At 37.3% G+C, this 26941-nt stretch overlaps 1 protein-coding gene across 2 annotated transcripts in view; it reads right to left on the bottom strand.

The window, feature by feature from the left end:
* Positions 1 to 26941, bottom strand: part of XRCC4 (X-ray repair cross complementing 4) — a 192374-nt gene that overhangs the window by 43221 nt on the left and 122212 nt on the right. For both annotated transcript variants that reach the window (XM_076362596.1, XM_076362597.1), the window contains exon 7: positions 20330 to 20474. In XM_076362596.1, the coding sequence (XP_076218711.1) occupies positions 20330 to 20474 (145 nt within the window). The remainder of the gene's footprint in view (positions 1 to 20329; positions 20475 to 26941) is intronic.

Genomic DNA, 26941 nt, shown 5'->3' with positions numbered 1-26941 from the left:
GCCCAGGCACTGAAATAAAGAAAATTTTAAATCAGATTACTTTAGTGTATTTGGCTCCAAACAAGCGAAATGCTCAGGATTCTTAGCTCCAGGGACATTTTTTTGAAAGCTGATCAGGCTGAACTACCTCCCAGAAATTAACACTATCAGCACGCTTATAGAGCAGGACATCTATTCGATAAAAAAACATTTTTCAAAGGTCTTGAAACAGCCAGGACTTTTCTGTTTTTGAAAGACGCAGGAAGAGCAATGGAAGAACAATTCCTCAGGTGGAGACTCCTGTGCTATAAGACTGCCTCCCCGGGGTCCAGCTTTGTCTCCTCTGGAGATGGGGAAAGCTGGAGCACAAAAAGGGATAGTTGTGGAATAAGAGTGTCATTCAGGGACTTGGGCAATACCACTGCTCTCTAAATTCATTTATTAAATGAATAGCTTATTTTGCAATAATTTGTCTGCGTAATCAAGCTTATAGCAAGGCCTAGAATACAAGAACTGCTAATACCAGGGTGACTAAGCCGTCCACTTGCAAAAGCCAGAAAGAGAAAGGGGGTAAAATGCACGTCTGAGGTCAAGAAATGTTCCACACTGAGAGGACGGAGTGGCCTTTTTCTGAAGAATGATGAGTGCTCTGCAGCTGCCCTGACCTCAGTATATTCACTCTGTTGAAATTCAAACTTCCTATTCTGACACTTTCTTAGGAAGGTAAAGGAAGAAGTTTTTAAACTCGCCAGTCATGGATGATTAGACATCTTCCTTCCACTGATAATTAAGGGGAGTTAGATGCCTAAACAGTACTCGTGCTCTCCAAAACCTCACTCCTAGGAATGCAGCTTCTGGCAAGCAGTTTTTACATTGAATAATTTCACCTGCCCATTTTCACTCACGACCCCTCTGAGCTTCAACAGCTACAATTCAAAAAGAGACATCACCTCTGGCAAGCCTGAAAAGATTAGTGATGAATTGCTTCTCCTCCTATTAAGCAATTTTCAGCACATTATTCTGGTCAATTCAGTAGTTGACCATTCTCCCTAGGAAGGCACAGGGACCTGAGGGAATGAAGATGAAAGCTTTTTTCTCCACAGATAAACACGGTACATTTTTAATTCATTAAGATCCTCGTCTAACTCCTCTAAAAACAATAGCTTGCTCACAATGCTCTTTTAATGGAAATTATAGTGGATTACCAGCAAGTACAAATTCAAAGATAATCCATATTTGAGAATTTAGTACTTCCCACAGCTGCATTGCAAGTATTGTCTGCCTGTCATCAGCATTTATGAGCATCTCTTGTATTATTATGCTTTCACTAACCTAAAGTAGCAATGCAAATATTTATGCCCAGTGCAGTTCAAACTAGTGGTTTCAATGGGACATCACATGGGTGCTGATTTCTTCACCGCGCACCAGCTTGAAGTATCACATTCCAGCAGCCTGTTCTTGATGTCACTGAAACTGTTCCACTTACACCAACAATGCGGCCTACGCTTTAATATTCTGTCACAAAAACTTTTCCCTTAGAAAGGAGGTGCATTCCCTTCCAAATCAACAGTGGCTTCCTGAGAAGGCGGGGCTTCTCGGAAGAGCAATCTCCGGGGACATGATGGACCTCTGCTACACAACTATACACAAGACCTACTGTTCTTGTCTCACACAGTCCCTGGATTCTTGCAGTCTTTCAGGGAGCCACAGGACGCAGTGGCTTCCTATCTTCTCTTGTTTCCAGCTACTTGAACGGATATCATAGGCTAAATTCCAAATCAGGATGAAATTAGGTTGTTGCCACTGACTTTCGGGTTGACTTTAAGCTTTTGCAGACTGCCTCCTTATGAAGTTATCGTTTGATGATCCTAATGTTTTTTGTGACCACGGAAAGAGAGATCAGTAATTATATTTTCCATCATTATTCTTTCACGTTGGAGAATAAAATGCCTTTTTGCTTCCCAAACAAAAAACTTCATGCTATGTAAAAGAAATACAGATGAAATTTTGCTTAGATCCAAAAAAAGATCTTTCTTTACCAAAGCCCTTGCAGGTTATCTAAGAACTGCTATCTTATGATTTTGGTCACAACTTTTCTCACACAGCAAAATCACCTATGAAAATAATTCCTGTGAAATGTATAATAAGAAAGTTAAATTTCAATCCACAAGTCAAAATCTAGTCGTTTACTCCAGCTCCATGTAGTTATGGCATTGCCCAACATAAGAGCTGCATTCTGAAATAACAGAGGATTCAGCCCTCCAGAATTAATATTTTTATGCTCACCTTCTTTCTGACTAAAAATCTCAGAAAGGCATACACACAATGACACAGTGTGATTAAAAAAAGAAGAAACCAGAGGCCCTACGAAAGTATTCTAGGAGGTAAGCCCACTGCAGTAGCTCAGTATGCACCTGACTGATGGGTGTATAAACAGAACATTCAAAGGCTAAAAGCAGGTCCACCTCCAAATGATTTTTACAATTGACCAGACTAAGTGAGGAGGCTGGGTCCATACATCAAAGGAAACACATTTATTTCAGACTTGATAAGTACCTATACTCATCCATTTAATCACACTATATTGATCATGTGTTTCCTAGAAAGAATTTTTTCCCTAATCCAAGTGATTCCCTTTCTACAGGCTCATTCTCTTACACTTAGTACTCTGTTAAGTATATTTTTTTTTCAGACAATGAGCTGCATGTAATTTTTTCATTACTAAAACAGCAAATGGATGCGTAAGAAATCTTCAGTTGCTTTCTAGTTAGGGCTACAAAGGCACCATATCATCTGTATAATAGTTTTGCGTCATTTAATATCATGAATAGTTGTATAGCGTACTAGAACACATGATAGAATAAAATTAGCCTAAGATATCTCCGGTGCATTCAAAGAGAAAATATTTGTGTTTTCTGAATGTGAAGAGAGAATTGTAAACTGCAAACAGTTAACCTTCTGTGTTGATTAATAAATCTAGGGACCACGTCATGCATGCAATATTTATTACTCTGTTCTTTGTATTTCAGAAGTAAGTGAAACACTTACCTCTGAAACACTATACCTGAAACACTTACCTGAAACACTATAGCAATTGTCAGACCAGGCTTTGGAGATTATGTAAAAGACAACTCCATTGATAGGAAAAAGACTATAAATAAAAACACATGATAGATTTCATTGATCTAATGCCCTCTGAATGCATAACTCATCAAGGTGTTTGAGAACATTTAGCTGCCTTGTTTGAACAGCAATCCACGTCTGTCAGTAATTTGAATTTTAAATTCTTGCATTAGCTTCAGGGAAAAGCAGTGGGTGTACTCAGCCGGCTAGAGGTAGGAGGAAGAAGAGATAAGAAACATTAAAATAGAAAGCAAGAAAAAGTGTCTATTTCAAAGTGTGTACTGTTAATTAATAGGTTATGAGCCAAAAGGAAAAATGCATAACTATTCCAGTGATGGGGTTCACAGTTTAAAAATAAATTTAACTCCAAATTCAAACAACTCTAGCAGACTTTTTTTTCTAGCAAATACCTGCTTTTTCAGTTCATGAAGTATTTTTCCCTGATTTTTGAATGCAGGCAAAATACACTTTATTTAAGACTGAATCTTTTGTTAGTAAAATCCATATTAATTTGGCTAATGATCAGTTGCTGGCCAATGACAACAACCAGCAGATTATGCCTGAAATGCATGGAATACACTTATTTGTTCTGAACTAGGCTTGAGCCTACAGTAATCACAGGAAGCTACTCAAATAGGTGTATGCACCAAGGTACCACGGTGAGATAAATGCCTGACTGATCAGATTAGATGAGTGATCCTACCAGGCACTGACTTGTGACGCAATTAACGCAGCGCTGCGCGGTCCTCAGGAGGACCAGGAGGTGCCTTGTTCCATGGATTCATAAAGGCTCCAGGAGGTCTTATGCCTGCAAAGGATCACCTATTCACAGTTGAAGAAAAGGTACTCTATTCTTAATCAGATCTGCACAGCGATAAGCAAGGAAAATGTCTGCCCCACCATAACCAGTTTTGGGAAGTGTCAAATGCATGGAAAGTATACAAGGAGTGAAATATATCTAGCTTTGGAGTCTAGGTGTGAGAGTAAAGGGATGTAAGGAAAACTGTACACTCTAAGCCAGCTTCTCCAGCACAGGACAACCATGTATTGTATATCCTAGTTACTGGTCACGCACAGAAAATGCTTCCCCAGTTGGACGGATGGAGGATTTGACTGGTCTAAGTAAAAGACACAGATGGACTGGATTATGTCCCTACAATTGCCTCCTTCAATCATCTGATCATGAGTTGATCTGGTAAGCATGAAGGTAGATAAGCCATAGCTCAGCTGAGACCTCATCTGTTTGTCTCCTTCAACCAGAGAAAGCTCAGCAAGCTGCCCACAGTAAAGGGATACTGAAGTACCCTGTAGGACAGTCTATAGTTTATATATGGATATATAAGATATATATACATATAGGATAGCCACCTGCCTGAAATAGGCAGGAGCAAGAAGGAATTTTCCTGGGAGAAGGAGGCTGGACTAGGTTTTCTACTGTCTTCACATCATCAGAAAAACTGAAGTTGCACAAGATGGGTACTATTTAAATTTTGTCCTAACTTGTCACTTTGGAAACCTCCCAGTAGGCAAAGTCTAGTGTGGTAGAACACTGACAGCCATCTCTCTAACGCGGAAGGTATGACAGAAGCTGGTAGGCGTAGAGAAATGGTCAGGTTCAGCCAGCAACAAGACACAACCTGAGCTTTGGGAAAGGAGGAGGAAACCTCCTAGCAGTTTGCTTAATGCAGTCTCTAAACAAACCAAGAATTTTTCTGTCCCCTATCTATATCCATGCACTGCTTATGCCTAATTATGTTTTCTTCAGAAGTGCTTTTTAATAAAAGTGAAGCCTGCTGCTTAAGCCCTTGTCACACACCTGTGCCATCCTTGTGATGTCAGTTCATTTATAATTAAACACTAGAGAGCTTTATGATCTGTCAGTCATCATTTATCTAGGAGGTTGTCCTATTTATCCAATTAAGCAGGTATACATTGTCAACGTATTACATTTTTTCTTGAATACTTGCCTGGTGCTGAAGCCCTGTACCCTTTCATTTAATTTGTGTACACTAAAATCTAGAGCAAAGTTCTTCTGAAATCAAGAAGTGTTATAATAAAAACAGTAGCTTCAGAGCTGGTATTATCTATGAGTTCTCATGTAAGCTTCACATTCAGATTGAATATGGAATTGCTATTGTATACTTTAATGTGGATTACTCCTTCAGTTCCCTTTCAAGTTAATATGAATTTTATTGTAATTTATCTGACAGCTTGGTTACTGGCAGGAGAATTCATTTTGCTGAAAGATGAAGAAGAGTGAGAAAATAAAAGTAGTACCGTATTGAAAATAACATAAAATAAAGAAGGAGAATGAAATGGTATAAATTTAAATTTTCCTGTTTCTGAGAAGAAAAAGACAGAAGTCTAGGGAGATGTCTTGCTCACGCATTTATAATAAAACTTTAATTTGTCAATTATATTCCAGTAATATCCTGTCCTGCAGCACAGATTCCTTCCCTGGCTAACTAAAAATTAATTTTCCATAGTGTAAAATGGTCTTTTGAAAAAAAAAAACCCAAAACAAAAACAACCCACCTTCTCCTCTAAGACTTGCAAATTCTTCTCTGCCAATAGATCCACAATAACACTACTGAAGAATTGACATGTTAATAACATCTGTAAGAACTTATTAAAGACTGAGGACCCTGATTATGTCCTGTCACTCTGCTGACCTTATTTAATTTCTTCTATACTACAGCGTCTAAGTATGAAGAGTATCAGGCTCCCAAGGGCATAGATCTTGTCATCAAAGCTTATAAATAATCTTTAATATTAATTCAGAAGTTTTTAGTTCAAATGTGATTTCACACTAACAACACGATTCAATACATTTGAGTCAATAACCTATAAATTAATTTAGAAAATTTTTGAAATCTCTAGATGGTCTACCAAGAGCCCACTTAACAACTAAAATAGCTATTTGGTCTACATAGTTTCTAGGAATGCCCAACTTCACAAGCTTCTGAAATGATTAAGCAGCTCCCTAGATAGCCTAAAAGTTCCTTGGGATCTTACCATTAGCTACACATGTGTGTCCTGCAGTATCCTTGCACTGAACTCTGATATAATCTAGAATTAGCAGGCAAACTCCGGGACTATCAACAGAATCTTCTAGAGAAGCTCAGAAACTTAGATGAAGTCAAATGAAATTAATTTTAAGCTTGACAACACACCACATAGTGTCCCCTTTTTCTCCAAAGTCCAGGTGAGAATACTTGCCTAGTGAGACTCAGGATGCTAGACTCTACACAGCCTGAGAGACTGAACTACATCTGTTTTCCAGGAGATGGTCCAAATCCAGCAGCTTTCAAATATTCAGATGGAAGAACCTAACTTTTCCTATTGGTTCCCTAGAGGGACTAAGTGGCAGCTAATGGAGACTGTGCCGAATCTAAGCTAGATGAACCAGATTATTCTTCACAGTTCTTCCAAGGTACCTAATTTTGTCAGTTAACCCTGTAAGAATTTAGGCTGATATGTCAAACAGGACCTACCTTATCTTGGGCCAGACCTAAAACTGAGGTGAGGTAATTGCCCGAATTAGACACCAGAAATGGAGTTGACTGGATTCCAAAAGCTATTCCAAGATGCTACTGACAAGGTTATGAGCTGCCTCAAGAAAAAACTTGCAGCTGTGGATCTTACATTTTTGTTTCCGTCTTGTACATCTAAAAGTTTAGGTGAAACTGCTCAGAAAAACAACCTGACTTCTCTTTTCTTCCTTTTTTCTTCACATATATTAAGGCAGTCACATTTTGCTCTAGCAGACAATAGAGACTGTGTTACAGGAGACAACATACTTTTGTAAGAACATACAATGGAAGAATAATATTTGGACATGTCAGGTGATGGCAAGTTAACCTACACACAGGTGCACCTTTATAGAGACAGTGTTAGGCTCCACTTCGGTTCATTTTCTGAATTCCACATCAAATTGACTAAGTCTAACAACTGGAAAGTTTTCAAGATGAAAAGCACTTGTCAACATGACTCAGCCAAGGAATATATTTAAAAGCAGAGAACTCAATTACATTTGGAATGTCTGTGCCCTGCTAAGGACAGCAATTTTAGGTGTGACAGAAATTTTAATGCTAATAATTTGGAAGTCCTAACTGAGACTCAACTTTTTAATGCAAAGGTAACAGCATTTAAATAAATACCAGATGAATGCTTTAAAACTAAATACTATGCTTAAATATTACTCAAGACAGGAATGTCTAGTAAAAAAGTGAAGATGTGAAACAAAAATATGAAGAGCCAGCTTAGATTCAGGAAGATTCAAGTCATTTGAAAGGCTTGCATAGAATATGCAAACTTACCTGGCCAACAACACTCAAGCCTGTTTACCAACTGTAAAAATTGATGCTGAACTTTACTAATATAAATACCCCTCAAATTAGCATTTTCTTTCACTCGCTTATTTCTCTATTGAATAGAAATATACCTTTTGGTTGATATATCATGAAGCTGAAATGGTGTTTGGAAAATTCTTCTCAAGCACTCAGTGTGGCTCAACTTTGTTCTTAAAGGAGATTTGCCACTGGTTTGAAAGTTGGGCTAACTTTCAACGTATTTGAAAAGCACTTTCAGTGCTCTAAAAAGGCAGGTCATTTTGCAGTCTTCTTTATCTTCTTAGCTGTAAAAATTCTGATCAGTCAAATGCTAACATCAGAAGATATACAGGCCAATAACACATATCATCATATTCAATATGACCTATCTACATATGAGCTGGTTTTGCAAAGGGACCTCAGCAACACAAAGGTTAGAACTAATGAAGAAGTAAGTTGTATTGTTTTAGCTTGGCAGAAGGAGAACACGTCAGGACACAGGAGTCAGTGCAGAACTGGGAGTGGTATGCAGGAAACCGTGAAAAAGAGGAGTGTCTGGCTAACACTGTCTTAGGGTAATATGAAACATTGACTTTTTTGTAAATCTAGCCTAAGAAAAGGTTATAACAGCATCAGAAACATCTCAACCTTGCAAATCATTTCATTAGAGACACTGTGAACTTCGGATTGTGGTCTCTGGCAACATCCTGCACCAAGTCATACTGAATAAACAGTCTAACAAGCACTCATACTTCTGTCCTAAGATATGATGGTTGATTTGGTATTATTTAGAGCAGAAAAAGTGCAGATGCATATCAGGCATGCAGAAGGCCATTGTTATACGCCTCTCAAGTGTTACGCTGGATAGGAGAAAGTAGGAAGACAAATAGAAAACTGAGAGGCCTTGCACAAAAGAGTGAATAAAGACTCAGTTGGGCAACACTATATCCCTCTAACGCTAAATCCCATGTCACTATAACCCCTCCAGCTCTTACAATCCTGTCCCCATTTATTTCAGTGCCTTGACATATTTTTCTAAGTCTCCTGCTACATACATAAATGTTCCTAATTTTCTCACCCTCCTATTGCAAAACAACCATGTCCATTACCTCCCCACTAGTGTGCCCTCAGCTACCACCCAACCAAAAGTGCTAACCGGACAAAACCGATGTGGTGCGACGGTAGGCATGAGAGCTGTGATCATGCTGTTTGTTTGGCTAGTAGCGGTACACCTGAACTCATGGGCAGCCAGATCAGTAAGTATTATCTGTGTTTAGACTCATCAGCCATCAACCTGCTTGCAAAGGGGAAAACAGGACATTGCTCCTCGGCAGCTTGTTGGCCCAACCAACCACTGTTGCTGCCATCTTCGGGAAGTACAACACGTACCCTGACGGTAAGTTGCACAAACTGGATATATATGGTAAAAGACTGTTTTGCTCCTCTCTGCTCCTTTTCTTTCCCTTGCTTGTCTCCCACACCATTATCACTGGTTGGGGGATACTGGTTTGGAAGTTTTGCTTATACTAGCTCTGGGATCGCTCTGAGTAACACTGATAAAAAGTTGATGCTTTTGGCTCTTTTTAAAACCTTGAATCTGGAGCTCACAAAGTATTTTGGATCCTTTAAAGAGTCAACAGGGAATTCATCATATCCTGATGATATTTTATTTTTATTTGGAGATCTTCTGTTTGTGTTTTCAAATCTGTTTTTACTTTAACTGAAATAGCTGTTCAGATTCTATCACTTCGGATTTTGTCAACACAACTGGGTATTTTTTCTCACTGAACATCTTCAGATGTTTTTGCTCATGCATCTTCAGATGCATTTGCTCTTCAGATGTTCAGAGCTGTAGCTACACAGATATATAACTAAAGGGCAGTATTTACTTACTTTCTTAACCTTATGTTTCAGTACAGCTTGGCAGTGATACAGCACCTAAGCAGAAAAATAATTCTGTATTTGTGATCAACAGCAAATCCAGTAGGTATACTATTTTTAGAAATGTTTTATTATTTAGTGGTGTATTTTAGCCTAAAGATTTGAGGAGTTTCTTTACAAAAATATATAATTTTTCAGGATACTTTAATAAAAGTAGAATTTTCTTCAGGTAGTTTAATAGTTATCCAGGGAGCATCTCCAGAGAGACAAAAGCAATAATAGTCTGGATGGTTCACATCACCACGGGAAACTAAATGACATGATTTATCATCACTTTACTTCAGTTTTACACTTGTGCAACTTCAAGGTTTAGCGAGTTGCACCGGAACGTTGAAGTGATGACTAATGTACCATATTCCTCTCTGAGCAAAAAATAACCCCTGTGAAAATATTCTAAAGTGTTGCCTAGGAATCTGGGGAGTGGAGTGGGCCAGATCACAATGTGAATTAAGTGTTGATAACAGTTTTCTTCCCATGGCCAAACAATAATTCAGAACCTGATAATTTTAAATAATATGTGGTTAACTTCTCAATATGGAAAAAAAAATCCATCTTTTTTCTAAACTTTTGCTAAATTCAGTGAAGCACTCTCCATGAAATAGATTTTCTAAAACTTAAGCCAAATTTCTTTCAACCTTTTTCTACAATTACCACCTTTTCCAACAACCTTCTCACAAATTATTTTCTCAAGTTAAATACCTTCTTTATCCTATCTTTTCTAGAGAAACACAAAGCTAGAGATACCATTTTTTAATTTAATGGACAGGTCTCCTACTTTGGTATCAAATTCTCTTTCTCATATCTACATAAGTGGTAGAAGTGGTATACAAAATATTTATTTATACACTATTGAATAATTATCAGCTTTTAAAGAAGCACATTAGAAATCTCATCTATTTCTAGAATGAAACCTAGAATGAAACTTACCGTCATCAAACAGTAGTGTTTACATGCACATTTGGCCCTTTTCCTCAGTTTTAGTCATTATTACTGTGTTCATTCTAAACATACAGGATGAAATATTGATGACAATGGCTAGACTATTGTCAGATTTGAATTCACCTTAGTACTTGATGTCTTTTGAATCATTGAGATAATTTTTAGAAGAGCCTTTTATTTTATCTCACTCCTGCTATTTAACGTTCATTACAACATTGACACTTTTGCTGATCGTTTTTGAATACTGACCATTTTCCTTCAGTGTTATACCAAGCCCACTTATAATAGTTGCTATACAGTTAACAGTCTGAAGAAAACACAAGCATGTAATTAATTTTCACATTACTGTTCATATGTACAAGCTTGAATGATGCAATAGCTACATGAAAATCATTATGAATGGTTTGACAGCTGAATAAAGCAAGGGATTTTTTTAAGTGTTATTAAGTAATCAAGGAAGTCTTCCAGCAGTATTCTATGTAAACAAGGATTGTATTAATCTAATTCTGTACCTCCCACAGCTTCTAATAAGCTCCTGTTTTTATTTACATTCAAGGAGATTCAAAGGGTAGTTACATTATTTTAAGAGAGACATAATGTGAAATTTGTCCGACTCTTTCTCTTATTCTACAAGTTTTTAGACTGATGCATAAGAATGTGCAATATACCCTCCCACAGATGGCAGAACTCATCAAAAAGCATACTGATTAATGTCATGCTGAATCCTGATACAAGTTGACAGAAACAGATGAGTCCTCTCAACCGACCATGAAAGTGCATTTGCTCATACCGTATGTATTAGTCACAGTGTATAAATTTATGAATATTTATCCATACGGACCAGATTTGGGGACGCTCTAAATATTACTAAAAATCCATTGTCATGGACTTCAAGCACTTAATGTATTGCTTTGGGGAAACATATATACGTGATAAATAGGAAAACAAATGCACAAATCAGTGCCTCTCACCATGTTCCCTCTCATCCGTCTGCTCAGTAATGTTCCCAGTGTCATCTCTCACCATTTTCTGTACTCCTCTCTAGACCTTTTCTTGTTCCAAGTAATTTTGAAAGATCAACTTGCTTTGTGAGGCAGAAGGTACAGGTTTAAAACAAAACTCAGCACAAGTTTGTTTACTTGGAGTCCTTTTCCCCTTGGTTTTCCTACATTTTTGCACTAGATTTCAAGCAGTCTGGAACAGAAAATGTTCTGATGTCTGTATCTTACACAGTTTCAACAGCATCCTTGGCAGCTATGAAAGAGTAAATCTAATGAACCTGCCATAAAAGACATAAAAGGAGATGGAGAGAAAGCCACAGAAAATATTACTGAATGTACTCTGTATTACACATCATATACAGGAGGTCTAGCAGGTCACTTAAGTCTGATACAGTATTTCTTACTGGCTGAACGTAGGTCTTCACAGTTAACAGTAATCAGTGAAATTAAGCAGGTGAAAACAAATAAGCAATATAGACACAGCCTTCACTGTTTGAGAAGCAAAGTCACTATTGGAAAAAAAAGTTCCATGGATTTAGTTCTATGGTTTTTATACAGAGGATGAATCACTTACATTAGCATAAAGAAATTGAAAAGTGTTGCTAGTTCTAAATGGTAGCTTTTTAGCCCTGCTTTGCTGAGGTGGGACATTTTTTGGAGGGCAGAGGGAGGAAGAAAGGATGATTCACTGCTAAAAGGTTAAGTACAGAAAAAGGACAAATACAAATAAAAATAAAAATATTAATAGCTTCATGCAGTGAAACTGCCTTTTGCAAAGTGCACTGAACTGAGCAGAAGCTGAGTGATCACCTCAATGGAGCAGGAGCATTTGCAAGTGTTTGTGAAATCATTTCCCAAATCCCGAGTTTTAGCGTATTTTTGTGTATGGCATTTTCTCCAGAATGTTTCCTGGGGTCCACAATGAGTTAAGGGATTACTGGTCTTCACAGACAGTTGCACTATATGGAATAATCTAATTTAATCCAGTAAAGCTATACTTCATGATCAGTCTAATGAACAATAAAACCAGATATTTGAGGCAGCTTTATCTCATTAAAATAGCCAAGCTTTCATCTCATTCTCCTCCGTGCTGTCTATCTTTGACATCAGGACTGAGCTGGCAAGCATGGTTACTTAGGCTTTCCATCAGTCTAGTCTTAATCTCCTGCCAATGTGTATAATCAAAATCTTAGGCATCTACATTACCTGCTTCTTCCCATTAAAAGTAATGTGAAAATAATTCTGCCTGAAGAGCTGTTTTAGGAAATGGAGGTTTAATTGACAACATCATCAAGAGCCTTTTACAGAAGTGTTCATAAAAAGAATGCCCATTTGGTGCTGTACACTAATCACAAGGATGTACAAGGAATTTTAAATATTGCCTTCTTTGTTGTTTTTAATGCAATCTACTTTTCTTACTTCCCACCCTTCCCCCTAAACGACTGAAAATATTGTAGCTTGGTCTACATCAAAAGCCAACAAATATTCCAGCACTGCCAGTTAGCTCAACCACACACAATCTTTCCTCCTTCTTACTGTAATTTACTCCTGAGGAGTAATTCTTTTGCCTCCCACATTAAAATACCCTAGCCGGGATCACAGTATTTAACAAAACTAATCCAGAGTGTGATAAATTAAACTATAGCAATCCACAACCTACCTAAGAGAGGCTTAAAATATAAAATTTGGTTCAAACATCATTCCAATATGAAAACTTTGTTAGAAAGGCAAGGGAAAAAAACACCAAAAATTTACCAGAAAGGTAATGGAAGAAGATACTGTTTCCATTTTTTAAGCTATCCTCTTACAATCTCACAGCTACCAGTTTCACTGAAATACATTATAGATTAATTATTTGAGACATATATCTCACCAGATTTGTCACAGCAATAAAATCCTGCTCTAAAGAACATGCCCTGAGAAAACACAGGGTAGAGTCCTGTCAGTCTTACCGAGTAATAACTTCTCCATCAGCAGTCAATTATTAGGCTATTACTAGTGACAAAAATTGGTGAGATGTGCTACAAACTAGAGACCTGAGCAACTTTGCTCGGGAGAAATTGCAACCTCGAAGGTCAGCAGATAATGTTCATTTTTCCCTGCCCCGGGCTTTCAGCCTTCATATTTTCCCATCTTTCCCTGGGGAGTCAGGAGAAATGGTGATTGAGGATACCAATTCCTTGCACTTCCCATGGAAATAAATCATCCCTTCCCACATGGGTGGTGGAAGCCTGATTACCTACCACTCACTTAAAACAAAGACACTCACTGCACAGAAAGCCAGGGTGCCACCAAGAGAAAAGCAACTATACTGTATTGTATTTATTTCTGCCTTATTCATTCCAGTTGAATATGGAATTACTCTAGATTTTTTGCAACTTTTTTTTTTGCAAATATTGCTATGCATTGTAATCAAAGGTTTCTATCCTTTTTTCCTCTGGCAACACCCCATTTTTGTACAGCCACAAGTCACACAACACAGGTGTTAAACACAGCTCTTCTTTCTACTCCAACCTTATGCAACCTTAAATATTCACAGGTGACTGTTCAGAAGATGAGTATCACTTATCAAAGCTGCCATCAGGCCACACAAAGTTACAGCACAACTTTTAATATTTGCACAGGTGACTCAAAAGTCTGTCTGGTATGACCAGTGACCAACTGCTGCTGCCAATGTCATGGCAAAAAAGGGAAAGAAAGAAACCTTCCAAAGTGTAAGAAAATGCTGAGCATGAATGAAACACAAAAAGGACTTAATTCAGCTATTTAAAAAAATTTTGGTTTGATTCTCACATTAGAGTCTCAAATGAACCTGACTGTCCACTTCTAAGAGATTTCTTAACCTGTTTACATTTCAGCCTGAACGAGTTAATTATCAAAAACCTTCTAAACATTGAATTCCATAAATTATGGCAGGAATGAGCTTATCACTCCTGTACACAGACCCTACATTGACTCACTGATATACCAGTGATCATAGTGCTTTTTCACACCATGCAAGGTTTTGCAAGTTCTCTCCAATTGTATTAAATAAATACACTTAATGAATAAAAAGTGACATGTCAACATGAACTCTCAAATATATCTTTTTTTAAAAAGAGGTAACTGTGGTGTAAACTTTATACCCCCTCTGGACCGTGGAAGGTTATGGTATCATTTTCAGTGGAATCCAAATTTCACTTGGTTAAACCTTTACGAGAAAGAATTACTTGTTGTGTGAGACAGTAATACCAATGCCTATGTGTAACCCTCTGAGAATGCCAAATTCCAGGACAAATCTATGTTTTTGCTACCTGAATCACTGGTAGTGGCAAACCACATTTTAAATAAACCTTGCATTAGGACTTTAAAAATGTGAACCGCAAGCAATAAATTAAACAAATGCAGAGAGATGATCCCCAGGGGATTCCTGGCTCACCACAGGCTCTGAGTGCTTTTAAAGGGGTGAAAGGTTATCAAAAGAAAGACAAGTCCAGCTTATTACAGTATTGGAATATAACGCTGAGAGCTTTCTTTTCAAATAAATTATATATACCTATGAAGACTGTAAAAACCTTTTGAAGGAACAGAAAGAGACAAGAGTATGAAAATAAAAAAAAAACACATTTATCATTAACAAGAAAAACTATGCAGCTGATTCTACCCACAATTACACAAGTGACTAACTTTAATCAGACCCTTAAGTCACGAACAAACACTGAGCACAAGGACCATAACAATCATATTTAAAGTAAAAATGACATTCTCTCTTTGCCCTCTTCTGATGCAGCAGGTGATGGCAATGCAGGTGGCACAAAACACCCCCTGGCAGCTCCTGGCACTTCCAAATACCCAGTCAGCAACCTGAATATGTTTTTTTATTTCATACAGATGTTTCTGAGGACTCCTAGATATATGTTGAGCACTTTGAACTCTCTGAAAAAGCAGCATTCACATGTAAAAAAGAAAGATTTAAATTACTGGTGGCAAAGATTCTATCAAATTCAGTGGGGCTATGACTGCATCTCAATATTTCAGCAAAACCAAGCATACTGAAGTTAAGGGAAAGCATCTTTCCTCCAATTTAAATGTAGGCCTGATTCTGACAGTAACCCAGTTTTATCAATCAAGCAAGAAGTATCAAGCCAGCAAAAGTCAAATTCAAATTAAAAAAAAAGACAGTAACAGCTACATCAAATGTACAAAACTAGACTTATACATATGAAACTGAAATTTTTGACATGCAGAATAACTAATAAGTCAGAGTCACAGTGCTTGGTGTAAACATGTATTTCTTTATAGAAAAGGCAAGCAAATAATACCTGTTATTTCTCAGTCAACTGAATTAAAAGTGTTTCTTAACACTTGCTTCTCAGAATTATGAAGCATTTTCTCTGTAATAACATTTTTTGGTTGTGTCTACTCTTATTCTCAGGAGAATCCAGCATATTTGCATCCATAATAAGGTTTTTCCTGTATTTAAGATGCTTTCCCCCAAACCACTTCTGTAATTGTACATAACCTCAACAGTATGCACACATTCAAAAGCAAAGAAATTATAAGCACTATACAGCAGGCAGAATGGATTACATTTTGAAACATACAGAATGACTTAAAGAAATTTTGAGTCTTATCCAGTAAAGCCTGCCTCCTAGGAAACCCATGTGTGAATGAGGACCATAAAACTAGATCCTTTATTAGTAAGAAATAACAGACAGACAGAAAAAAAGGTTTTGCTTTTCTTACCTCTTTAAATAAAAACAATTTTGATAAACCAAAGCAGAAAGATAGATTTTTACTTGTGGAAACAAAGTAATAGTTGTAAGCTGTACTAGAAAAGGAAGCTTTTTCCTGATTTACTTTTGTTTTAGTTACAGAGACTCCAGCACTGGTTGGGGTCCACTGTACTCTGTGGCTGTAGACTGTATAAGCTACACAAAGTATTGTGCATTCAATGACTATGCTTAATTTATAAAATTATATTAAAAAAATTTGTCATCTTCAGTAGGTACTATCTTCTTTCAAATAGGTTCCAATACTTTTAAAGTGAAATTGTTATAGAAACATCCAATTATTTATAGGATTCAGGCTGACAGGCCATACACTTAAGCCTCTATATTGAATGCATATTCTACATAGCTAATAGTGTTATTCATATGCAGTCCCCTGAGAGATTTGGGTAATGCATCAATAAGCATAATTTCTATCTGTGGATTGGGATTGGTCTTATTAATTTTTCTCCTCTAAGTATGAAATGTAAATTGTGAAAAGTAGAATTTGCATCTTAACTTGACTTACATATTATCTCTGCTTTGCACCTTAGGAAATTGCCAGATATTAACTTACAGTTAAAGCTTCACCAATACCATCACAGTTTACTGGAATCAGAATAATTTTATTTTACTTCCTGACTCAATCATGTTTTGAACTGTAAGAACCATCCTTTGTCACATTTTAAAAATGTGTAAATTGTGAGCCAGAGTTTGACTGTTATCAACAATAAGTAACATCTGTTTGCCTAAAGAAGCAGTTCCTTTCATTGGATATCTCAGATTTGAAAAACACCCTGCTAGAGAGCTGGATAAACCTGAATCTTGGCAGTTCACTGACCAACTAATTATTCTGAATTTCTGCTTTATCCTAAAGAACATCTTTGTCTCAGCAAATAAGTAAACAGTTCATTTAGCAAACCTTGTTCCACAAATCTTAGTTCAGTTCTTTGCTGATCTCATGTCTATACTTTCACTAAGCTTAATATTATCCAAAGCACATTTCCAGGTTTCATTAAAAATGTTGATTTAGTCCTTGAATAAATTGTCACAATAATACTAGATGTCTATATAGATAAATACAATTCAACCCCTTTTCCTGCTACTGCACCCACACAGAAAGCATGAGAAAGGCAGTAATGCTTTTGCTCTAATTTCTATGTTAAACAGATTTTTATTTGCATTCTTCTCAGTATTCTTGGTCATATCTAAGAATATATTTTCATTCCAAAGGACTAGAGAATTGCTACATAACTAGCCTCAACATCCATAAATCTAAAATATTTGCGAAAACAGAATCCTTTTATTTTTCATGACTCAGTATTTACTTTAGATGCTCTTAAATCTAAGCATAAGTGGCACTTTCTTACCATACTTTAAAATCTTAGGAGAAATATATAAAAGTTAAGATACAATTCCTCTTATGTGATAACGATGACTGTGTTGAAAAACACTGTATTTTCAAAAAACAATCTGAAAGCCAAAAAGAAAAGAAAAACTTGGATGTTCTCCTTCAGTTAAGAGGTATTTTTTCTTCTGATTTAGGATCTTGTATCAATCGACTTACGATGCAACAATATAAAGACAGCATTATGCTCTTAATGTTTGGTTTGTCACCGCCCTTTCATTGCCTGGCAAACATGAAACAAACACTGATGATGTCAGCAAAAATTGCAAATAGAAAATAATTCTAAATAAGCTTTAGTTTGTTAAAACAAGAACTGTGGGATATGATTTTATGTGATAGCACCTTAAAGTAGTTACATTACAAGTAAAGAATCAAATCTTTCTGCAGGTCTGTGCAGGAGAGCTCAGAAATAAGGATTCACTCGTGCATTTGCAAATGTGATCACAATCTGTCATTTGATCCTCCTGCCAAACAGAAAAGCATGACATGCTTTCAAGGGCTGTACATCTTCCATATTTGTGATGGAGCATTTCCAAAGGTGAAGGAATTTAGAGGTTAACTTCCTCCCCACCTCCCCAGCAGGATTAGTAATTTTTTGCTAAGTGACACAATACTGGAAAACATTTTGGGCAGGACCCCAGTGTACCATCAGCTTAAGATAAAGACTTTTGCACCGTGTAGGATCTAGCATTCTGTCAGTACAAATTACTGAAGAGGCTTCATAAAAAGAAACAACTATATTTGTGAACTGGATTATGATACTGATTCTGCACCTCCCTACTTTTGACAGGCTAAAGAGAAGTGAAAATTATTAGCCAAGCAAATTGACTGAAAGCTTGATTAGCAACTGGCAAAAGACTTAAGATGAAGTTCAAAACCCAAGAACTAAGCACGGACACTGAGAAAAATAATCAGCATACAGTTCGGCTTTTGTAACGTTCCAGGTAAATGGGGAGATCTAATAACTTCTTATCTAACCAAAGAATTAGCACTGCCACTGTATTTTTAACTAAAGAAAGGATTAAAAAACATATTCCAGTATCGAGCCAAATGTCCAATATCACATTTGATTTCTGAAGTCACCACGTGATCATACAGAAACACGGATCTTTCACTGTCAGATACACCTTCACAGTACTGGAAGGCATGTCACATGCCAAGCAATGTTGTGACCTGTAGTGCAAAGCTGTTGTTTACCATGCAATTCATACATACATAATGCAAAAAGAAAAACGGGGGTAAAGACTGATAGGATGGATGTTCCACATGGTAAGCTTTAAAATATGACTAACTATGTTATGGCCAAGAAGAGCCACTCTTCAGATTCAGCTCTGACTCAATTCTGTGAAGCGTATTAGAAATGCTTTGCACAGTATGAAAAACATAACGTTGCTCTGTTTTTTCTAAAATTTGCCTTACTTAAAGGAATTAAAACAAAAATATCAATATCCTCTTAGTCCTTCCCCTACACACAGGACTCAGATATTCATACACTGAGGATTACTCAGCCCAAGGCCTCTATATTCTCCTTTGCAATCATTTGCCTCTGTAGGTTTTCCTTCCACAATCAATACTAAAAAGTATGAAATTCTATGTCAGGCAAACATAGCCAGGCACTCAAAATCGAACTGACTACATACAATGGGGAAAGGGCATTGTTCATTGTAATATACTAGACTCTAAAAGAACAGAAGAGCAGAATTTGACATTTTTCTAGACTGTTCTAAAAAATACCTGGTTTTTTACTAATAAAACAGGATTGTAAGTTTAAACATTCCTAACTGGCATCAAGCCACGACCTTCTATGTCAAAATAAGATAATTCTCTTGCTGATTTAAACAGAAATCTTTGTTAATCATGGGAAATGTCTTTGTAGTCTGCTTGTGTCCGTGTCTGTTTAACAGTTTATTATCCATGGATATTACAGATAAAAAGGGAAAATAAGTATTTTTAAATCTAACTTACCATAGATCTTAAAAAAAATATCAGTTTTTGAAGAAAATGCCAGCAATCATATTGCAGCTCCAAGGTAATTCTATGCATAACTAAGTACGTCCCAGATCATGTCAAAATATTTCCAAAAGTCAAGAGTGACATAAGAAGAAAAAGACTTTTATTAAGTGTTATAAATTCTGACCCCCTTGTGTTTAAGACTGAATACTTTTTTCTCCCCACTGATCTTATTTTCAAAAGAAATCTATTCTGGTCTATTAAAAATGGTATTGTGAATTAATTTCCACTGAAATTACAAAGAGAGAATCACAGGATGGTGAGGTTGGAAGGCACCTCTGGATATTGCCTAGCCCAACCTCCCTCCTCAACCAGAGCAGGTTGTCCAGGACCGTGCCCAGTCAGGTTTTGAATATTTCCACAGATGGAGACTCCACAATCTCTCTGGGCAACCTGTTCCTGTGTTTGACCATCCTCACTGTGAAAAAAGACACTCATAATGCTACTACTTTCTGTGACACAACATAGCTGAAGCTGTCCATCTTAGTTTGGCACTTGCTATAAATGCATCCTTCTTTGCCTGCAGGGTTATACAGTAACCTACAGAACATAGGTTTAGTAGGCTTCAATCTATTTGCTCAAAGTTGTCCAAGTCAATTAAAGAAAGGAATTTTACAATTGTCCCTTTAGAGGTGTATTAAAATCAATAAGTCATTGGGCCTGACAATTTAATCATTCACATCTATTCAAAGTTCGGTAAAATTACTGTAAATGACTATACAGAATGTAACACAACAGTGCTTGGTCTGAAATATGAAACTGCACAAGAAAACACAAAAAAACCCAAACCACAAACCCTCCGACATCGGTAGATATAAAAACATTTTAATACATTTGAAAACTGCTTACTTTTCCTTGGCTGGCAGTTCTGTCTCATAAGTAGCCATCTTAGCTCCTGTCCCAGCAGGCTTTGCTGTCCTTTGTCTTCGCTTTCTTCTTGGAGTGGTATCAATGACATCTGGGCTATACAGAAGTGAATCCCTTCGTTCTGGTGCTGCCAAAAGGAAAAAGACCAAAGTTGAAAAGAACTTGAATATGAAGTATTACAAGTCAATTCTTAAAATATTTTTTGTTTATTTTTATTAAAATCTCTATGCTGCTAAGAAGGGCTCAGATTTGACAGCAGTTGCTGTCAAAACAAACAGATGACATAAAGGAAAATTCAAAAAGACCAAATTTAAACTAGAAAGATAAGCTTCCCTGGACATCTCTTTGTAGTCAGTGGAGACAAAGATGGGCAGTTATAAACCAGAAATATACTTATGGTCTCCTCATTCCTCCTTGTAGACTCTACAGTAACTAGAGAGGTAGTCTATAGAGCCCAGTTTCACCTACCTGAAGTTAGTCTTTGTCACCTACAGAATAACTGAGGAAGGTGCGCATGTGGCAAAAGGAAAGGAGCTTGAGTGTTCTGCTTACTGCATGGCTTTGTTCAGACTCTTGGTCTACAGTATGGACAGTAATACACACCCAGAACAAAAAAGAATTAAATAATTTTCAATGTTCGTTAGGATAAACCCTTGAGAGAAGCTTATTGCTGTGATCAAGCACTGTACTTTTTTTTGCAAGGTACTAGTCATTCTGCTACCACAGACCTCCAGGCAATAAATCCTTACATGTTCTGCTGGAGACTCCCTGAAGACAACGTGCAGAAAGACTGATGGACAGCCTGATGTCTGTTCAGTGAGGCAAGAAACCATCCATCTGGAGCAAACCCATGCACAAAAAGCAGTAACACCAGCTTACTGCTCTACCCGTGGAACAGGTGTGGCCCTGGTTCAGACTAAACCTCTCAAAGTGAAAAAGAGTAGCTGCAGCCTGAAAGGAAAACAGGGAGAATTCCTAACACCTCACAACCCGAAACTGGATAACCCGTCTAGGTTTCCACTGGCTCCTCTGCTGAAGGTAAGTAAAGTAGGCTCTGTCCAGGTTCATTTACCTACGATTTTAACTTCCATCATTACTGCATAACCTACAATTTCACACCTGGTTCACACTTATATTATCATATAAATTCATAAAAGGTGCACTATCTACACTTAAAAAACAATCCCCTCTCTGCTTTGACAGTTATCTACTTGAAGCTCAAATGTCAAGACAACCAGATCCTTCCTTAAGCTAAAATCCTCCCTTCCCTTGCTATTAATGCACTCAGAAGATAAATAGACATTTTTAGTCCAGCTATCAACATCCTGTAGCATGCTTTTATTTGGTATGCCTGCTTTAAAAATAAAATCTTTAATTACTTTGAATTTTCAAGATAATGATATCCAGAACAGCACACATTTCAACTGAAATATATTAAATAATAATGTGGTGACTGAGGCTGATGCTATTATGGTAAATTCCCTGATTATTACTTTCTGTATGTTTTAGGAAGGTTTAATCTTCACATGGATGAAAGACACCATTATTTGAGATTCAATACCGAAGGTTTTCACAGAAAGTAAATAATGGGTCCTATTTCTTCATTCCTTTCACAGTTGTTATCCATGTCTACTGAAAATGAAACAGAAAGAAAATATGCAACCCACAAGTAATATTTTCACTGTTTCTCAAACAAATGTGTTTCTAACCAAGAACACTGCTAAATTAAACATGTAAATAGAGGCTCCCTAGAGCCAGTGCAACCACTGCTTACAATGAAGCATACGCTTAAATATCAGAACCTCTTAGCTTTTACCAGCATGCACTATACTACACCACAAACTTACAGATCTTTGTAGGGTGACAACAGGTATTAGCTGACATATTTCCAAGGCACAAGCTAATTAACAAGTTTCAAAGCCCAGATAAGATACATTGCCTATAATAAATGCTGAAAAGGGTTAAACTACAGCCTAAGTCTCCACACTAAACTTTAACTAGCTATGCATACTTTTCCAGTGCTAAATGTTGAAAATATTTTCATGATTGTTAGTTAGTCTTTACTGGCAACATGTTCAGGGTAGTTTATCTAACATTTACACTAATACTGTTTTATATATTGCAACATCACTTCCTAAAGTTGGCCCCTACTTAACTAATACACATAAAATAGTTTACTGTTAAGAACCAAACAAACTTGAATAATTTCACTATCATAGCTCCTGTCCTTCCTTGTTGCTGTTCTCCTCCCACACTCTCTGCTTTTGCCAAAAAGTAGATCCAGGGGTTAGCTATATATACAAAACCTACATAATGCTTATGTTAAGTAAATAGTGTCTCCGTGCTTTTACTTGTGTAATATGCAACGGTGCTCATGGCCCTCAGGCTCAGCATTGTTTACTGTTTAGACACAATTCCTGTTTGTCTTCTACAACAGTCCCACTGGCGCTCGAGTGAGAAAAATGGAAGAGGAATGTTCGTCTTTGCAGCATACTGCATTGGTGCTAACTACAGGCTGGGAAAGGGTCTCAGTTTTCTACCAAACATCTCAATCTAATCTTTCCCATGAAAACAAATTTTTCTCTTATGACCTATTATAACCAAGCAGAATAAAAAATATTGACCTAAATGACTCAAGTAAACCTCTGCAATAAAGTTGACAATTTCTATTGTGAGAATGTTTCTTTTAATAATACCAAGAAGGCGGCTTCTCATTCAGACAGCACAGAATGCAATCTTACGAACAGTAGTAGACTGGCTTATAGGTAATGGGTGATTGCTATAGGCTGGGTTTTTTTTGTTTTGTTTGTTTCTTTTAAGCCAAACTACCTCCTAGGTTAGAACTGCTAATGAAAAGATGGCATACACCTGAAGCTCAAGGTATCATGCATCACCATAAGACTTTAAACACACACCCACTACTGCTGCCCAAAAATAATTCCAATTAATGAATTCATTTATAGTACTTGACTAAAAGCCAAAGAAAGCTTCAGCAAAATATTATTCATTGCTCGAGAGAAAATAATTTGGAAAAATGAGAGACAGTCTTGAACATAAACCTAGTTTTTCATCCTGAAAATCTTTTCTGTCTAAATTTCATTAGTAAAGAAGTAAAGTTCCTTGACTTCTCATGAAATTGAATTTCTTACTTTGGTATTATGTAATACAATATGAATGATTGTTATAACTTTGAGAAGAATACAGGCAAGAGTATTGTTTGATGAAAGCCAGTTAATTAAACCACCTAAACCAACAAACGTTGATCAAGAAAAGGAAACGTTCCCAATATATAACATACCTTCTGCAGGTGAATAACTGCAGGAAACAAGATTGGTAAGAGAGCAAGAAAGGGAATCATAGTTCAAGTACTAAAAGAATATTTGTGCTAAGATTAAAGACTCTTGATGAATTGTTTTGTTGTTTCTTTTGAAGAGCGACATTATTTGGTGGGTGGAGGGAGTTTTCAAATAAGAAAGGATATTCTAGAAAAAAATTTAAACTGAAAACTAAAAATAGCTTTCACTGGTTTGGAAGAGTCAGGATGAAATTAAAGCAATACAGTCCTATAATGTTGGGGGCCTGGAAACAGAAGATGCCTTTACTCTAATACAGAAAAATGCCAGGACCCATTCCCAAGACATTTGGTACACAACACCTTGCATCCATGGAGAACAGCACTGCTTCTTCCAAGCTCTCTGCTGGGAGCAGTCTCTGGCCAGCCAGACTCTGCCTGGGGAACCGTCTGGTTGAGCTAGTATAGAGCAAAATCATTGCAGGGAACGTGCTAGCAATGAAAGGGGCAGACGGCTTCGCTCAACTGCTGGCATCGAGGTCGGATCTGGCATTGTTTAGTGTACTAGCACAGCATCATGATCTCTGAAAACTACAGGCATTTTAAAATCAATTTCTGTAGCTTGGTTAAAGATAGGCAGTCCAGTTGTATTTTAAAATAGACTTTTGCATTACTTTATTTTGATATACATAAGTCAATTATTTAAAAAGAAATACCTTCCAATCTATCATTTTCACTTTTCAGTCTGAAAAAAAAAACCCTACCCACCTTCATTCTCTGTATCATCACCTGTAATTAAAATTCTACAGCTTTGACTTGCCTAATTATTAATGACAGTGCCGTACTCACTGAGAAAACAGAATCCAGCTCCTCTCAGTACAAGCTCTATTCTCAATAAAGGACTAAAGCCAGTACTAAAAGCTTAGCTTTGCCATAAAAAAATATACAGGGAGCAAAGCAAAGAAAAAAATGAGTAGAAGCATTCCCAATTTGAGCAGTCTGTTTGCCTACAATGACCTAACTTCACACAGATAGAAAACATACTCTCAATGTTCGAATTCCGGAAAAGTGTACTGCAAGCAAGAAAAAAAGTAGTAGTAGTTAATGAGATTTTACATATAGGAAACACAGTCACAGACTGTGCTGTTTTGTCTGGGGTAGTTAATTTTCTTCCCAGTAGCTGGTATGGGGCTGTGTGTTAGATTTGTGCTGGAAACAGTGGTCATGACACAGGGATGTTTTCGCCACTGCTGAGCAGTGCTGACACAGAGTCAAGGCCTTTTCTGCTCCTCACCCCACCCCACCAGCGAGCAGGCTGGGGGGGCACAAGAAGTTGGGAGGGGACACAGCGGGGACAGCTGACCCCAACTGACCACAGGGATATCCCACACCATATGACGTCATGCTCAGCATATAAAGCTGGAGGAAGAAGAAGGAAGGGGGGGACGTTCGGAGTGATGGCGTTTGTCTTCCCAAGTCACCGTTAGGCGTGATGGAGCCCTGCTTTCCTGGAGATGGCTGAACACCTGCCTGCCCATGGGAAGGAGTGAATTAATTCCTGGTTTTGTTTTGCTTGCCTGCGCGGCTTTTGCTTTACCTATTAAACTGTCTTTATCTCAACCCACGAGTTTTCTCACTTTTACCCTTCCGATTCTCTCCCCCATCCCACCAGGGGGGAGTGAGTGAGCGGCTGGGTGGGGCTTGGTTGCCAGCTGGGGTTAAACCACGACACAGACATAACTTCACTTCTCCTCACCTTGTTAGCATATATTTAAGATGTAACAAAGGATCCCCAAGCTTGAACGCTTCTATTTAATTCATTCCTATCATCCAAAACATCTGGTGGAGCTGCTACACTTGCTTAGCTAAGCTGTCCTGTGTAGGCCCAGGTTAAAACCATGTACTCTAATAGTATTTTGCAAATTATCTATTGCTGACATTTAATGTAATATGGGTGAAAGTAGAACATTGTCCTTGCTATTTATAGTTGAAAGACTATATCAGTGTTCTCATTTGCTTATATTTTGATCTATTGGCAAATAGCCTCATGTATCACATTTTTTGTTATCTTAAATACTGATCATTTGTTTCCCTTGATGAAATATTTTTTCCTCTCTCAATGTTTGTATTCCTCAGCATGCTGAGTTACATTAGAATGGGATGTGTCCCTTGCAAACATAGCCCTACAGCCACAGAGCCCATGGGATTAGTCCCACTGCTTATAATGCACAGGATTGATTCTAGGTTAACCAGTCACTCCAGAAAAGTAAACACTGCAAAAGAAAACCTATTTGAACACCGTACTGCTATCAGATTTATGTCACTGAATTATCAGGACATAACGTGATAATTTTAAAACCAAACATCAATGTCAAATGGATTCAAGGAACATTCACATTTCTGGCAGGTACCAACAAATAAAACTTATTTAGCATTGTAAACTTGCTTTGCTCACAGTAAAGAATTTGCAGTTATAAAAAAAAAATATGCTTTACTTATTTTTGGATTGAAATGGAACAGGAAAGATTTATAAAGGACACAGGCTTTTATCCTCAAGAAAAGGACTGGCCTTTATTTAAAATGATCTCCTATCCTGGAGATTTTATCAACAGCAGCACAAAAGTCTGTCAATTTCTGTTCTGAATGAAAAATTACCTGATTCCTTTTTCTTCAGAGTAGTAAGGACTTACAAAAATTTGTTCAGATTTTCAGATATTAATGCTATCATAGGTCCCCTAAATTCCTCTCAGAGCCCCCCTGTTAACAGAACAGAATTTCCTGGTTGAATTCTGCTTAACTCCAGGCAGCATGTGTTGCTCCATAGAGCTACTCAACGGAACTTCCAAGTTCTGCTGTCTCTCTTTAATGAAGCAAATGATTTAACTTAAAATCAGTCCCTTGCTCAAGGATCTTGCCATTTTCTCTAGGATGGTTTCTCTGGGAAACAACCAGGCTGCACATACAATTACTGCCCCTCCTGCTTCTGCCCTTGCACAGCATTGGTAGCAGATAAACTAGACTGAAAGAGAACAAAGTGGTCACAAAACGATCACCTAAAGAGCACCAGGACTGCCTGCGACAGCTGCTCCCCAAGCCACGAAAGAAAAAAAAACAAGAAAGGGAGGAGAACTCATCACTTTAATCCTTGACTATAGTGTAACTTCAGTAATTAGGTGGTTTCTCAATCTCAGCCTAATTCCTAAGGGATCACCATAGCTGATCATAATTAGCATCTCTTTGACATTCTCAGCAGAGCGTCTCCTAAATGAACGGGTATGGAAATGAATGTGTCTCACTGATGT

This window comes from Aptenodytes patagonicus, chromosome Z, assembly GCF_965638725.1.
Source record: "Aptenodytes patagonicus chromosome Z, bAptPat1.pri.cur, whole genome shotgun sequence".
NCBI classification, from domain to species: Eukaryota; Metazoa; Chordata; class Aves; order Sphenisciformes; family Spheniscidae; genus Aptenodytes; species Aptenodytes patagonicus.
The sequence above is the reverse complement of the archived record's forward strand: the minus strand, read 5'-3'. Positions and strand labels throughout refer to the sequence as shown.